We start from the raw sequence: 13398 nt of genomic DNA on the forward strand, positions 1-13398 counted from the left end.
CAGTGCTCAAACTGAAAGACTAGCATAAGGGAAATTGGACTTCACTTTTCATATGGTTAAACTACATTGAAATGTATGTGGCCTATTTTAATCTTTACTGTCTTCTTTGCAGGTAATGTTTAGGTTTTATAAATCCAGTTAATAAATAATAGTTCTGTTCCTCTTAGACAGATTTGTTGAATACTTGTATCTTGTAGCTTCTAAAAATTAACTTCTGTCTTTACTTATTTTAATAGATATATTTTTTCTCTTAATTCTTGTCCTCCAACAGTTGGCAATTCATTTGGGGAACTGAAGTCTCTTCTTTTTTAGGGTTGCCTAGTAGATTTTAAAACATTTTATGGGATTTCTCAAGAAGAATGTAGAACAGTGTTAATTGTGGTTTTAGGAATAGCTTAATTTCTGCTTTGCTTTTTGAAAGAGCAGATGCAAAGAAATCTCTCTGTCTCTTTATTGTGGGAAGTAACCTTTCAGGATTTTTTTATTACCTGCTCATTTAATGTGGTGTAATTGTTTTTGAGCACTGCATCTTGCAGAACTTGAAACTAGATGATGGTGAGCACTTTATTCAGGCATTGTTTAATTGACAACTGAGTAAAATAAGCCACTTTTAGCTGGAGAATCCCACATCCATACTGTGATCTGTTGTTACAGTTTTATAGCTCTGAAATTGCACATCAACAATACTATAATGTGCAGGTTATAATATTGTTTAGAATGAATGAAGACAAACTTATGTCCCTATTTTCTGTCTGATGAAATAGCACTGCAATCTCATTAATAGATCAGAAACCCCTGTATTCAGCTGTCAGTCTATTATTATCATGGGTTTATATTACCAATGGAGCTTGCATTTTTCCCTTAGTAGGTTATTACCAATGTAGCTTACATTTTTACCTCAGTAGAGATATATTACTAACTGTGTAGACATTTCATATCTGGTAGGATCCTTGTATTTGAACACTAAGGATTAAATGATTTCTTCAGAACCATCTCACTGAATTTAAAATATTTAACACAAACTGGAAAATAACTTTATAAGGGCCCTGTAAGTGTAAAAGACAAAAGTATATTCTCTCATGTCATGTTTTGATTTTAAATCAGCTTTAGTGTGTAGTATTGGTTTCTAACTTTTTGTTTTAAATGATGCATTTGTTTTAATATATGTTCTTGTTTTAGCAGGTAAAGAGACATAATTTAATGTTTTAAAACATGCGTTAGTTATCTCTAAACTACATTAACTTAGTGTTGTTTAAAACCCATTTTGCATGATGCCTTTTCCATTAACCTTTTCTAGTTTATTAAAAAAAGTAATCTTGCTTAACAAGCATTTTGCTGAGAGCAAAATTAACCATCACCTAAAAATGAGGTAGCTTCTGGTGAATCTCTTTAGCTTTTGCTATCTTTAAAAAGCTGTTATTTAGCATAATGCAATAGTCATTGCTCAACTTGGCAGCAGCATCCAACCCCTTCTCATTATGTACACAACACTGTGATTAATCCATTAGTTCCCCTCCTAGTGTTCTGCATATCCTGTCCAAATACATAACCATTCCTGCCTCTAAAAATTGTTAAGCTTTTCAGCTGACTGAACTTAGAGATGTTCTTTATACAGTGTCTGAGTTGACATAAATATGTTAGAGATACTCAGTAAAAAAGCCCTGTGGAAGAACGTCGGGCAGAGAGGCGCACAGCAACAGAAGTCAGGAAATGCAAAGTCGAGATTGACACTCCCTTCTTAACTTTGTGTTTCCTGGCTTTTGTTGGCTTGCGTCAGAACCATAGCTTTGTTTTAAATATAACCTTGTTTATCAATCACTGCCTCAGGATATTTGTAATACTATTTTTAATATAGTATTGTTATCGGTGATCAATGTGTTGGGATTGCAGGGTGTTAATTTGGGGGTCAGGGGCTGTCACAAAGCAGCTCTCTGTCTCATCTGCAATTCTCCACTTCCTCCCCGTTAGTGCTATATCAGAGTTTCCTTACGAGCGAAACAATTTGGAAAGATAGCAGGAACAGCGAGACGCTTCATACCAGCTTCCCTCAAGTGTGGAGCAGCGTGTGGCTGTGCTCGCAGAGCACCAGGCCTGGTGAAGTGTTCTCTCAGTAGAACTGGTTCAGATCTTGCAGTTTTCTTTTCACAGTCTGGTATGAAAATAAAGCCAGTAAACTAAACTGCATGCAAATATGCTTAAAACCATGTGCTGCCTTTTTCGTAATGTGAATCTGGCAATCGGTACAATCACTTTCAGGCTGAAGCAATTTAGGAAGTTGTAGTGCAGCTCTTGGTGTCTTTGCACTTGCCTAACTGTCTGTCCCTGTCTGAGCTGACTTTAAAGGGGTCTTGTTCAGCCTGTCGATTCAGAGTTGTAGAAGGAATATCTAGTATTTGTATAGATACTGTATAAAGCCTTGGAAGGCTTTAGAGAGAATGAAGGAGGAAGGGATCTCATTCCTGTTTTAGTTGTACCACAAGCTAAGATGAAATTCCTCACTGTTCAGAGAAGACTGCATAAGATGTGAAGTGTTAAGAGTAGCATGTAAAGCAAAGTAACAAATAAATGGAATAAAATGAAGCAGTGTTTAACCCTGCTTTATTACAACCATATGTGTTTCTCCAGTTTATAAAGCATTTGCTTTGGGAAAGATTGATCAATACAGAGCAAACTTGACTGTAATTCTGGAGTTAGAACTTTGCATTTCACAAGGGCCCGTACAGTATTTTAATTGTTTAACCACCATGTCTGCTGCCAAGTTTAGTTTATAACCTAACTAAAAGGGACTAAACAAGGGAGAGTGAAAATAAAGTAACCACTTTGCATGAAATTGGGGCTGAGGTTCTCTTCTTTCCACCAATTTCAGGACAGTAGCTTGTTAGAATTGTGTGCGTGCCCTTTGATCTGCATTTTCATGGGATTATTTTCACATTTGCCTGTCGCACCTTCTCATGGATAACTCTAAAACCCCCTTCCTTTCCCTCCAAACCCTATTCTTGTGTGTGCTTGTTGGTTTGAAACCCTGGGACATTTTAGCTACCTACAGTAATAGCGCTCGACTTGTCCCCCCTGTTCCTCCAGGAAAGGAAGTTCTTCAAAGGCTTCTTTGGAAAAGTAAGTTTAATGCCTCGTTTGTGCTTGCACTATAAGGAGTTACATCCCTGGTATAGCACTGCCATAAAATCAGGGTGTTGAGAGTCCCCTAATCCGTTTCAGAATATTTGCTTCTAAAACAGACTTGGAAATATGTTGATCAAACAAAGAATATGGTTAAAAAAGCAATCTGAAACAGAAGCTTAAATCCATACGGAGAGTATCGGAAATCCAGTGTTCTGAAGTGATTCGATCTTCCTGAAAAACTGTGAATTGTCCTTTTAAACCCTTAAACCTCTGCCAGCCTACATCACCTGGGCAAATATCTACAGAGCAGTTGGGGTCTGTGCCTGGTGAATGCTTCATGATGGGCTGCCTGGCACCAGGAGTTGACCCAAACGTTAGCATTGGGAGAAAGCAGTGTGCTTACACATACTACCTCTTAAACCTTTCTTTTTTGAGCACAGTCCTAATTCAAAGGTAAATGAAGATGAGACCAGGCGTTTGCCTACTATGTTTTAATTGCAATTCAACTGTATAACTGAAAAATTTAGTTTCTGTCGTTGCTATTGTTTTCATGAGTGCAGTGACTTAGACGCGAAGGGAAGCACCTCTTTGTCCTTATTGAGAATGTGCTGTACTGTCTCCATCTCCACGAGGTCCTGTAAACCTCTGAAAGTGCTCTCTCTTTTACCTCTCATCTCTTCCCTACCTCTGTTTCAAATTCCTATTAAAAAAAAAATTAATTTAGTTTTCACAATCTAAGATATGGCTTCTGAAGTATCTTGTTATAAAATGAATCTTGGCTCAAGTAGAAAGTAACAAGTTTGTAACTTCCATACAAACAAAAATCTTTTGGAGCAGATTATTTTCTGGTCACAAATTTGTTTTGGCTTTGCTTGGAGAGTAAATAGAGTCTTCTTTTTTCAGCTGCTTTGTTTTCACCTTTCACTCAGATAATGTTGCATGTCACAGAGGGACAGCTGTTTTCCCAATTCAGGTTTCTTCCTATGATCTGGGAAAGCACACATCTAAAGTGTAGTGATAGTGAAGGGCCAAAATACCATAGGTGGGATATCTATCAGATTTATCAGATCATTCCTACGTACTAACAAAATTTAAGGGCCGGAATCTACAAATGTTGGAGTGTAAACATGCCGTTTGCTTTACAATTGAAAATGCTAACTGCTACTTACAATTTGTTTAAAACAAACGGAAAAACCCCCACCTCAACCTGATCAGGTATGTTGCATTTCTTTCTGCTTGCTGGTATCAATTTATGTTAGGATACATAAGAAAGTGAAGATGTAGAAGGACAGAGCTTTGCATAGCACTTAACTAAAAAGGTCAGAGACAGATTTTTATCTGTTAAATATGCCAGCTTCCCTATTACATCTTAGTAGCTTTTTTATGAAGTCCTGTACTTTGCCATAGCCTTGTAGATTTGATTTGCATTTTATTATAATATTTTGCCAAAGAGGGACCTACTTCTGTTTCAGCCTGTGCAGTTTGATTAGTTAGCACTGAAACCACGTAAATCCATAGTGTTTAGGTATCCCCACAGTGTCAGTATGGCAGTGCCTTTATTACAGCTTGGCCTGCAACGGGAGGCCAAATCTAGGGAAAAAAATGCAAAAAAAAGGGACAGCTGTTCTTGTATTAATATTTGAGAAATACTAATAACTCTTAATATCTTCTGGCTGTCTCATCTATAATTTCTCTGCAGATGCCTTGCCTTGGGATTAATATAATATTCCAAACTGCGGAGCTGCTTAAAATGCCCTACTGGCTTTCAAAGTCAGTCTAGACAGGTTTGCTTCTTTCCCTGTCCATATTTTCTCCCCCTAAAAGGTAAATCTGATGGATTTGGGTCTGGAAATATTCAACTGTTTAGTATTGAAAATACTCTCTTTTCAGTTTTAAATAAAAATGAGTCTGTGGATAGCGTCAGGGTAGGCTTCTGCAGTTTTATTTTGTGTACCATACGCAATGTAACCGAATCAACTGCCTTTTTAGGCAGCTCTTCATATTTTAAAACTAAAACTTTTCTGTTGTAATGAATAGTAGTACAGATTTGGTGATCTTTCCCATATTTTGCTTCCAGCGACTGTGTGCATTTCTCATCATGCAATGTTTTATACAGAGTCTGAAATGAAAAATTTTCTTTTTTTATACCTCAGGCTCCAGATACATCTTACAGCTGATTTTTAAGTCCCAGGACAGCATAAAATAAGCAGAAAGACTAGAAACAATTTAGAAGTATTTTAAAAATGCATTATTGGGCAACTTTAATTCTGCTCTGGTATCCTTAAAGCTTTGTTTTCCAGCTTACAATATAGCTAGTACTTATCTCCATGTTCCTATCACTTCTAACAGTTAAATTGTCATGACCTGCACTGCTGATTAGGAAATGTACATTTCGGATTTAGTCTACTTTTTTTTTGGGGGGAGTGGATGCCCTTGTCTGTCGGAGAGATTTCCCTTATGCCCAACCTGCAGTGGTCCTGCTTTGTCTTCAGGCCTCATTGTCTGTTAGGACAACTGCCTTGCCCTCCCTCCTGGAGACCTCTGAGGACTCTGAAATTAGTGCAGATAACGAATCTCGTATTGGAGTAGATTACTGACCTCCTAAGAAGTGCTGAGCAGCAAGGTTTCTATCGAGGCTGACTCAGCTCTGACAAATCAGGCTCCTGGGAGTCGGTGCCATGCGTGGCTCTCATCCAGCTGTGCTGTCATCCAAAATCTCTTGAATATGAAGACAAGCCACTGATATGGATTTCTAGATGAGTCCCTTGGTAGCAACATTTAAGACCACACTGTTCCGGTGGATATTTGCCATTTGCTTTAAATACTTTTGTTTGGAGTCACCTGTACCTTTCCGGTTTTATTACAAAAGCTGCGGTTCTGCGTTGGAGTTCACTTTCCATGCAGTATCTTGCATCTGGTCTGATCTTTGTCCGGTGTGTGCCAGGAGTGCAAACGCTCATATCTACTTACTAATCACGATATACGTGGCAATATCCTGCCCATAACAGAGTAGTACTTTGATTTGTATAGCCAGTATAAACTGATGTGGAGAAGTATGTTCCTTTATACATCACTTGTAGACACAGATGAGCTGAGGATTCAGTAGATAAGAAAATCATATGTTGCCCAACAGTAGTAGCTGTGGGTTTGGGACGTAGACTGTAAGGACTAACCCCTTCTAAGTGCTGCATCCACCATAAATCTAGAAGGAATTGGGAGATAGAAGTGTGTTTTCTTTTTCTCTTAGTGTAGCAAACCCATATTTGGTTATCTTGCATGAGGAACCTTATGTGGCCTTTTAGCCTTTTTATTTTATTCTGAGAAATATGAAGCTCCATGTCTTAGCTATTTCTAAATCCTCATTTGGTAAAATAGCAAGTGAGGAGTAGCTCTGCTAAAGATCAGTGCTGCTTTATGAAGTACCCAGCTCAGTTAAACTTGGCTTGTTTAATATGAACTTCAGGAGCTGTTTGCTATTTCTGCAGAAACAAGGTTTTTATTGTTTGCTGGGGAAAGACATGTATCTCAGTTTCTAACGATGGTAATCTAAACCAAACAGTCACCTGCAGGCATTGTCTTCTCTTGATTGTTTGTATTTGCTTGAAATAAAGATTTTAAGACTATTAACGGCTTAGAAGAAACTGGTACTCCTTTTTAAAATAGTTCAAGGAAACAGACCTCTACAAACCATTTCTTTTTGGGATTAATAGGGTCTTTTAGGCTATGGAAGCTAGCTGAGCATTGAAAATACAGGTTATATATTGTGGGTATCAATATTTACTGCTTTTTAAGACCAAAAATCAGAAGTTACTTTTACATGCTGCAATATTTTTTTAACACGTATGATTGTAAATTTAAGTACATCTTCCTTTGTGAGTTATGCTCTTTCCGTTAGGCGTTCCAGAATCTGACAGTTTTACTTTAAACCTTCTCTGAGGTATCCAGCAGTCTGGATGGACATTTAGAAACTTGCTTCTGCAAGCACTTCTCCATAGCTTGCTTTCATGCTGTGCTTATTTTCTCTCTTTTCTCTTTTAATCAGTCTTCCGTACAAGTCAGTGCCATTCTCTGTTCTCACTAAGCTTTTTGAAAACGCTGTTATTGCTGCTTCCAAAATCGGGACAGATAGTTCCTCCCCAAAACCAAACAGAAGTCCTGCCAGGCCCATTTTCTTTTCACACTTGCTGCTTTCTCTGAGAATGAAGCCAATGTGATATAACAGAGACTTTTCACTCCAAGATATTTCATCCTTACAATGTTAAAATCAGTTTTGCAGACTTGGAACATGTGTAGCTTATGCCAGAATGAGTCCTTGCTCCATTACTTGCCATATAAATTATATACATCTGCAATGCACTATTAAAAAAAATTTAAAAATATTGCAATTCTTGCATGAAGCTGCTAGCTGATACCCGCTCATCTTTCTGTTGTTGCTCTCTTCACTCCCTGCAGTGGTCTGTGGCGGGTGCCGTTAGCAGCCACAAACTATGTAAACCTAGTGCTTCAGAAAAAGTTACAGGGAGAATAGTTTATTAGCTGGCTTAAAGTATAGGGCCTGTGAATTAAAGTAACACATTAAAAAAAAAAAAAAAAGATTATTTTTCTAGTAGTAGTTCTCAGTAACAACCAGTAAAATTACGTTGACATCTTGTACCTGTTTTCTGTTCGATGAATTAGTGTTTATACTGTTTTCTGTAACTTTCCCTTAAAAAGTAAACAATCTAGAAAGAATCCGTAGTTTAAATGGCTCCTGAAGCCTTCCTGTGTTTCCCACTTTTACTTGCCCTCAGCTTGCGGCAGCTGAAAGTTCCCACAGTCAGATCTTGGATAAAAGCCAGACCGCTCCTCCGCTGCGTCAGCCTGCCACACACCATGGCTTTTTCAAGATACACACCAAATGGTTAAGGAATCATGTCTTTCTACCTCTCTTCCAAGACACGACATATAGCTCTTAATAAATTAGTGAAACGTGTTTGGATGATTGATCTTAGCATTAAGCTCATATCACAATAACTGATGATTTTTGGGTGCTTTTAACACTGGTTTAAGGTGATGCCATGATTCTGCCATGCGACTATTGGGGCAGAGGGTAGGGCTGGTGGAAATACCAGGTAAGAATTTTCCTATGTTTAAACTTGTGCTAAAGCAGCTACCTGTGGTGTAACTCCTTATGAATTAGTGTTTTCTGACTCTTTAGTGGAATTCTTCACCCACTTGGTCAGTCTTGAATTCTTTACTGTCAGTGGATGTACACCCTCTTTCTGCCACCACCTGTCCTATGCCCTCTCCCCATCCCCACGACGTGCTGTTTCTGAAATACTGGCTTTGGCTTGGTTCTCTGAATGTTTCACAACTTGGATTGAGTATCTGGCTTTGGGCACCCTACTGACCGTGGACTTCAGCTACACTTAATGTTACAGTTCTTGGAAAGGGGAAGCGGGTGGCAGTCTTGACGCTGTTGGCATAAAACTGTTTTTTTTCTTTCCTTTTTTTTTTTTTTTTTCTTTTTTTGAAAGTCTGGGAAGAAAGCCGTTAAAGCAGTCCTATGGGTTTCGGCGGATGGACTCAGAGTTGTAGATGAGAAAACAAAGGTTAGATTTCCCTCGACAAAAGTTTTAAATCTCTCTGTAATAACATATGTGCTATGACTTTAAGTGGACACCAATCTTTATGTTAATGCAAATACTGGTATACGAAAGGAAGACTGAAGTGTATAATTAATCATTTCTTGCTTTGTACACATATTTATGCATGCAAATTTTTTTCCCCGGTTAATTCCACACTACTCTCAAGACACATTTCGTAAAATGTGGCAGGTAGCACAAGCCTGGACTATTTTTTGTTGCATTTACTGGAAGAATGATGTAAGAATGAGTTCTCTTGATGTTTAACTTGGAGAGTCCCTTGACTTTGTTCTGCACCACTGCAGAAGGCTGCCATAATAATACGTGAGCAAACTCATGTTAATCAATATAATTTTCAGTGTATCCAAATCCTAAAATGGATCTGAGTGAACAAGAGCTGGCTTCTAAAAATGCAACAGAGAGAGTAAATGAAATAAGAGGGTTGTGCCTTCAGACTCAAGCTAAATAGTAACTGAGTATCAAATTCGATAATTTCTAATTCTAATATCTAAGCTGTTGGTCTGAAGTGGAAGACTAATGTATTTGTGGCATCTGTCTGGATTGTTTTACAATTTTATTTATTGTGGAACAGTACAGTATGTTCCACCAGGGCGCCTGTGTGCAAGTAATAGCAAACAATTCTTGGTTTTATCTAGACATAGGCAATTAGAAATAAGAGCTTTAGGCTTGCCTTTATAAGCGTGGTGTGGCTGTTGAAACAATTTTTACTCTCATTAGTCTGAAATAAATTAGTTCTATATTCATGTCATTTAACCCTTACTTTATCAACCTAAAAGATGGTTTCTGCAAGCCAGTGTTGAGAAGCAGGTAGAGATAATTCAAATCCCTCTGCAGTACAGCTGCCGTCAAATACCTGCTCTGTGGGTAGGCTTCTCCAGGGCTGCTGCTGTGAACTGTGCTGTAGTTCATCAGCACTAAAGTTGCTGTCTCTTAACAATTCAGTTTCTAATACAAACATACTGATGTAGGTGAACTCAGTGTACTGATTGCCTCATTTAAAAATAATAGTCCATGTATTATTTTTAGAAATGTTACTGCATATATATATATCTAATCTTTTAAAATTGAATTTTAATAAGTTGTGCAGACCCTGGAGGAAACTAACAGTATAGGACTTAAAAAGAGAATATACTGTTGCCTCCTGGTGGTTGGATATATTAGCACAGGTGCCAAGTGCTAACCACCAACCAAAAGAAAGAATTTGGAAAAAAGTATTGAAAGAATAATTTTTAATTAAGATAGCAGAGTTCTTAACCTATACTATTTCCTTTTTAGAAACACTTCTCCCATCAGTCTATGGGAACAAATCAGGGGTGTTTGATACTACCAGTGCTGCTGGTGCTTTGCCTTGCATCCCTGCTAGCTAGTTGGCAGATCAGGTTTTGCTTTTCGTGTAGCAGCTGCTAGACTTTTTCACACTTGCAGACCTCTCCCATAAGTTTCATTGTTGTGTTTTAACTGCCGTAAACATTTTTTGATTGCAAGACTACCAGAGCTGCAGTAAAAATAAAATAAAACAATAAAAAATGTGAGCTCCGTAGTCTGGAGGAGAGATCTTAGAAATTGTTTGGGTCCCTAAATTCTTAAGTGGTGCCTTGGCACACTTCTGCCAAAGGTGACTGGTGGAAAATGTCATCTGTCCTTTTTGTTTCATACTGGGAATAGATTCTGAATGGAGAATTCATTGACTGATAATTATAACCACATCAGGTTATCCTCTTTTTAGTATACCTCACCATCTTGCGGTTAGCACTGAAAATTACTTCTTCCAGTGTTTGTCCATATTTTCTCACATTTCTTTTACTGGGGGGGGACACTTTTTCCCTCTAGGATCTTATAGTTGATCAGACAATAGAGAAGGTTTCTTTCTGCGCACCAGACAGGAACTTTGACCGGGCATTCTCATACATCTGTCGAGATGGCACGACAAGACGCTGGATATGCCACTGCTTTATGGCTGTAAAGGACACGGTAAGTTTAATATGGTGTGTGTCCAACTCTTCCAGCTTCTAGCTGGAAGTTATGCTCAGAAAAATTAACTGCCTAGACTACTGCAATATGTTTTGACTTCAGCTAAAGTATTACTTAGTCCTTGAAAATTGTTTTAGTTCTAATTCTTTATATCTGAATTATTTGCCATCTCTCTGTGGTGTCATCTTTTGGAGAGAAACAGTGCCCAGCATGTGTATAAACGGAATGCAGTCAGCCTCAGATATCTCTAGCAGAAGGGAACTACTCTTCTAAAAATAGCCAGAAGATATTCTCATCTGAAAATGTATACAGCCAAAAACTGAAACAGCAATGACAGTTTTTCCAGGATAAAATCATAGTGAGTAAATACAGACTGGTTATGAATGCAGCCTCTTGTATGCGAATGTTGTCTTGAATGGAAAGCCATCAGAATGTTAAGGGATGGAGCTAAACTGAATTAAATTAGCATTTTGTTTGCTTCTAAGTGATGGAGATTTTTCCAGTACAAGGTTTGAAAGTAAGTTACCTCTATCAGTCTCTTGCTGTGTAGACTTAAGTATGTTGTTTAACTCCCTGATCTGGCCTTTTCCTCTTTCTGCTCTTTGTTGAATCCTGCCTATATCATAGAAAGCTCTTGAAACCTCATGCAAATTCATTGTGTGAACTCCACATAGCATGTTCAGAGCAATTGTACTTGACAATTTATCATTTTTCCTTAAAGAGAAACAATGAAGCTAGAAGTTCCCACCTAAACTCATGTTAGAGCTGGAGCATTTCTGTTTTCCTCTGTGAATAACAGGCCAATTCACTTACTGATTACAATAGATGAGTTGAGCTACTGGTGGTAATAGCGCCTCTGACTCAACTGTAGCCGCCGTATCAGCTGGATTGCTGGACTTGTTCCGACATGAATTGTCTTTCCTTATTGCAGTTATTGGACAGTGGAGCCTTTTGTCCCCGCTGTCCCCGCTGGTTAATAATGGAAGTGCTTTTCAGAAGGCACTCTTGGTACTAACTTGTGCATTTGGTCAGGGCTGCTAAGAGGTGTAAGTGGTCAGCATTGTACTTTTAATTTTCACACTTGCACACCATGATAGTGTCTCCCTGAGTCCCCTGTAAACATTCTCTGTCTGAGAATAGCACTTACCTGTCCTGCAGGACTTAGACCTGCTTAAGGTGGCTTCACAAGGGTTTCTTTGTGCACAAATGTATCCAGAGGCAAGGAATCCGCGCAGGCACGTTACTGCACTAGCATCTTAGTAGCAGTTGAACTAGGGATTATCCAACAATCTCTTTAATTTCTGGGTGACCTTCTTGAACACCGCTCGTGCATTAGTAGTTGGGAGTCTTTATATACCAGGTTTAATTTTAGAGCCATACAAAAAGCGGCCAATTACAGTAGTTCTCTTTAATGCTTTAATTATATTCCTCTTGTAAAGGCAGGTTATCACGTTGCAATGCTCGAAGCACATGTATGTTTCTGTTCCAGTTACTCTATGATGCAATGTTGTCTTATACAGGGGGAAAGGTTGAGTCATGCCGTGGGCTGTGCATTTGCAGCATGCCTGGAGCGAAAGCAGAAGCGAGAGAAGGAGTGTGGAGTGACTGCCACCTTTGATGCCAGCAGAACCACGTTCACTAGAGAGGGGTCATTCAGGGTCACTACAGCTACTGAACAAGCGGAGAGAGAGGAAATTATGAGACAGATGCCGGATACTAAAGGTATGGGGTGCAACTTACACGATCATCCATAGCAAGAAAAAACAGCACTGAGGTGAATTGGAACCTAGGCAAGGATTGAGGCTTAATGTCCTTGCAACATTCCCTCTCTTGAACCTTATTACGTACAAATCATATTCCCAGACGCTCGTCACTTCACAAGATGAAAAATGCTCCTGGATTCACTCATAGTGCATTTTCCCACATCTCCTCTAGAAAAAGTACAAGTGGCTTCATATGTGAAAGCTGTTCCTGCTTTGTGTTGTCAGCCTGCTTTATGGCAGAGAACACCATAGGTACCATACTAAAGACCTTATTAGAAAAATGTTATAAAAATATAACAAGTTCGCCCGACATGAAGTAATCCTTTTTGTAGTCTAAAGCTTATGGTAAATGAACAGACAATTATGTGCATTTTTCTTAGAAAATAATGTGGGTTTATTTTGATTTTTTAAGGCAGGTTACAAAGTGTATGTGTAGAGCTATATTGCATGAGGGACAAACAGATCAATGGCAGTGTGCTTTCTTGAAAAAACAAACCAAAACAACAACCCCCTCCCCATAAAACACATAACTGTTGCACTGTTGATTACAGTCAAAACTAGTAACTGATTTGAGAGGAGTTAGTTTTGACGACGTAGCCATTTAAAATGTCATTTAAAGTGTTCTCAAATTCAAGTGAGAGTAGAACTTCTTACCCAAATTCTATTCCAAGTGATGGAGTTCTACAGCTAAGTAAAAATAAGTATTTATAATACTGCCTGTAGCCCTCTTTACAGTGGAGTTAAACTTTTGTTTCAGAGGGTTCCACAGCAAGTTTTATGCTGCCACTTGATTGCAAAACTTTAATCTTCGTTTTCATCATCCATCTGCTTGTTCCCATACATTAGTTTTAGAATGTGCTAAATGAAGCTTAAACACAAGGCCTTTGTTACTTGAGGGC

General features: G+C 38.5%; 1 protein-coding gene across 16 annotated transcripts in view; it reads left to right on the plus strand.

Annotated features, from left to right (window-relative positions):
* Positions 1 to 13398, plus strand: part of NUMB (NUMB endocytic adaptor protein) — a 97455-nt gene that overhangs the window by 75864 nt on the left and 8193 nt on the right. For 10 of the 16 annotated variants that reach the window (XM_054825898.1, XM_054825896.1, XM_054825904.1 and 7 more), the window contains 4 exons: positions 3037 to 3114; positions 8637 to 8711; positions 10596 to 10736; positions 12257 to 12458. In XM_054825898.1, the coding sequence (XP_054681873.1) occupies positions 3037 to 3114; positions 8637 to 8711; positions 10596 to 10736; positions 12257 to 12458 (496 nt within the window). The remainder of the gene's footprint in view (positions 1 to 3036; positions 3115 to 8636; positions 8712 to 10595; positions 10737 to 12256; positions 12459 to 13398) is intronic. The other 6 variants (XM_054825912.1, XM_054825913.1, XM_054825906.1 and 3 more) reach the window with 2 other exon arrangements.

Source organism: Grus americana, chromosome 5 (genome assembly GCF_028858705.1).
Source record: "Grus americana isolate bGruAme1 chromosome 5, bGruAme1.mat, whole genome shotgun sequence".
Taxonomy (NCBI): domain Eukaryota; kingdom Metazoa; phylum Chordata; class Aves; order Gruiformes; family Gruidae; genus Grus; species Grus americana.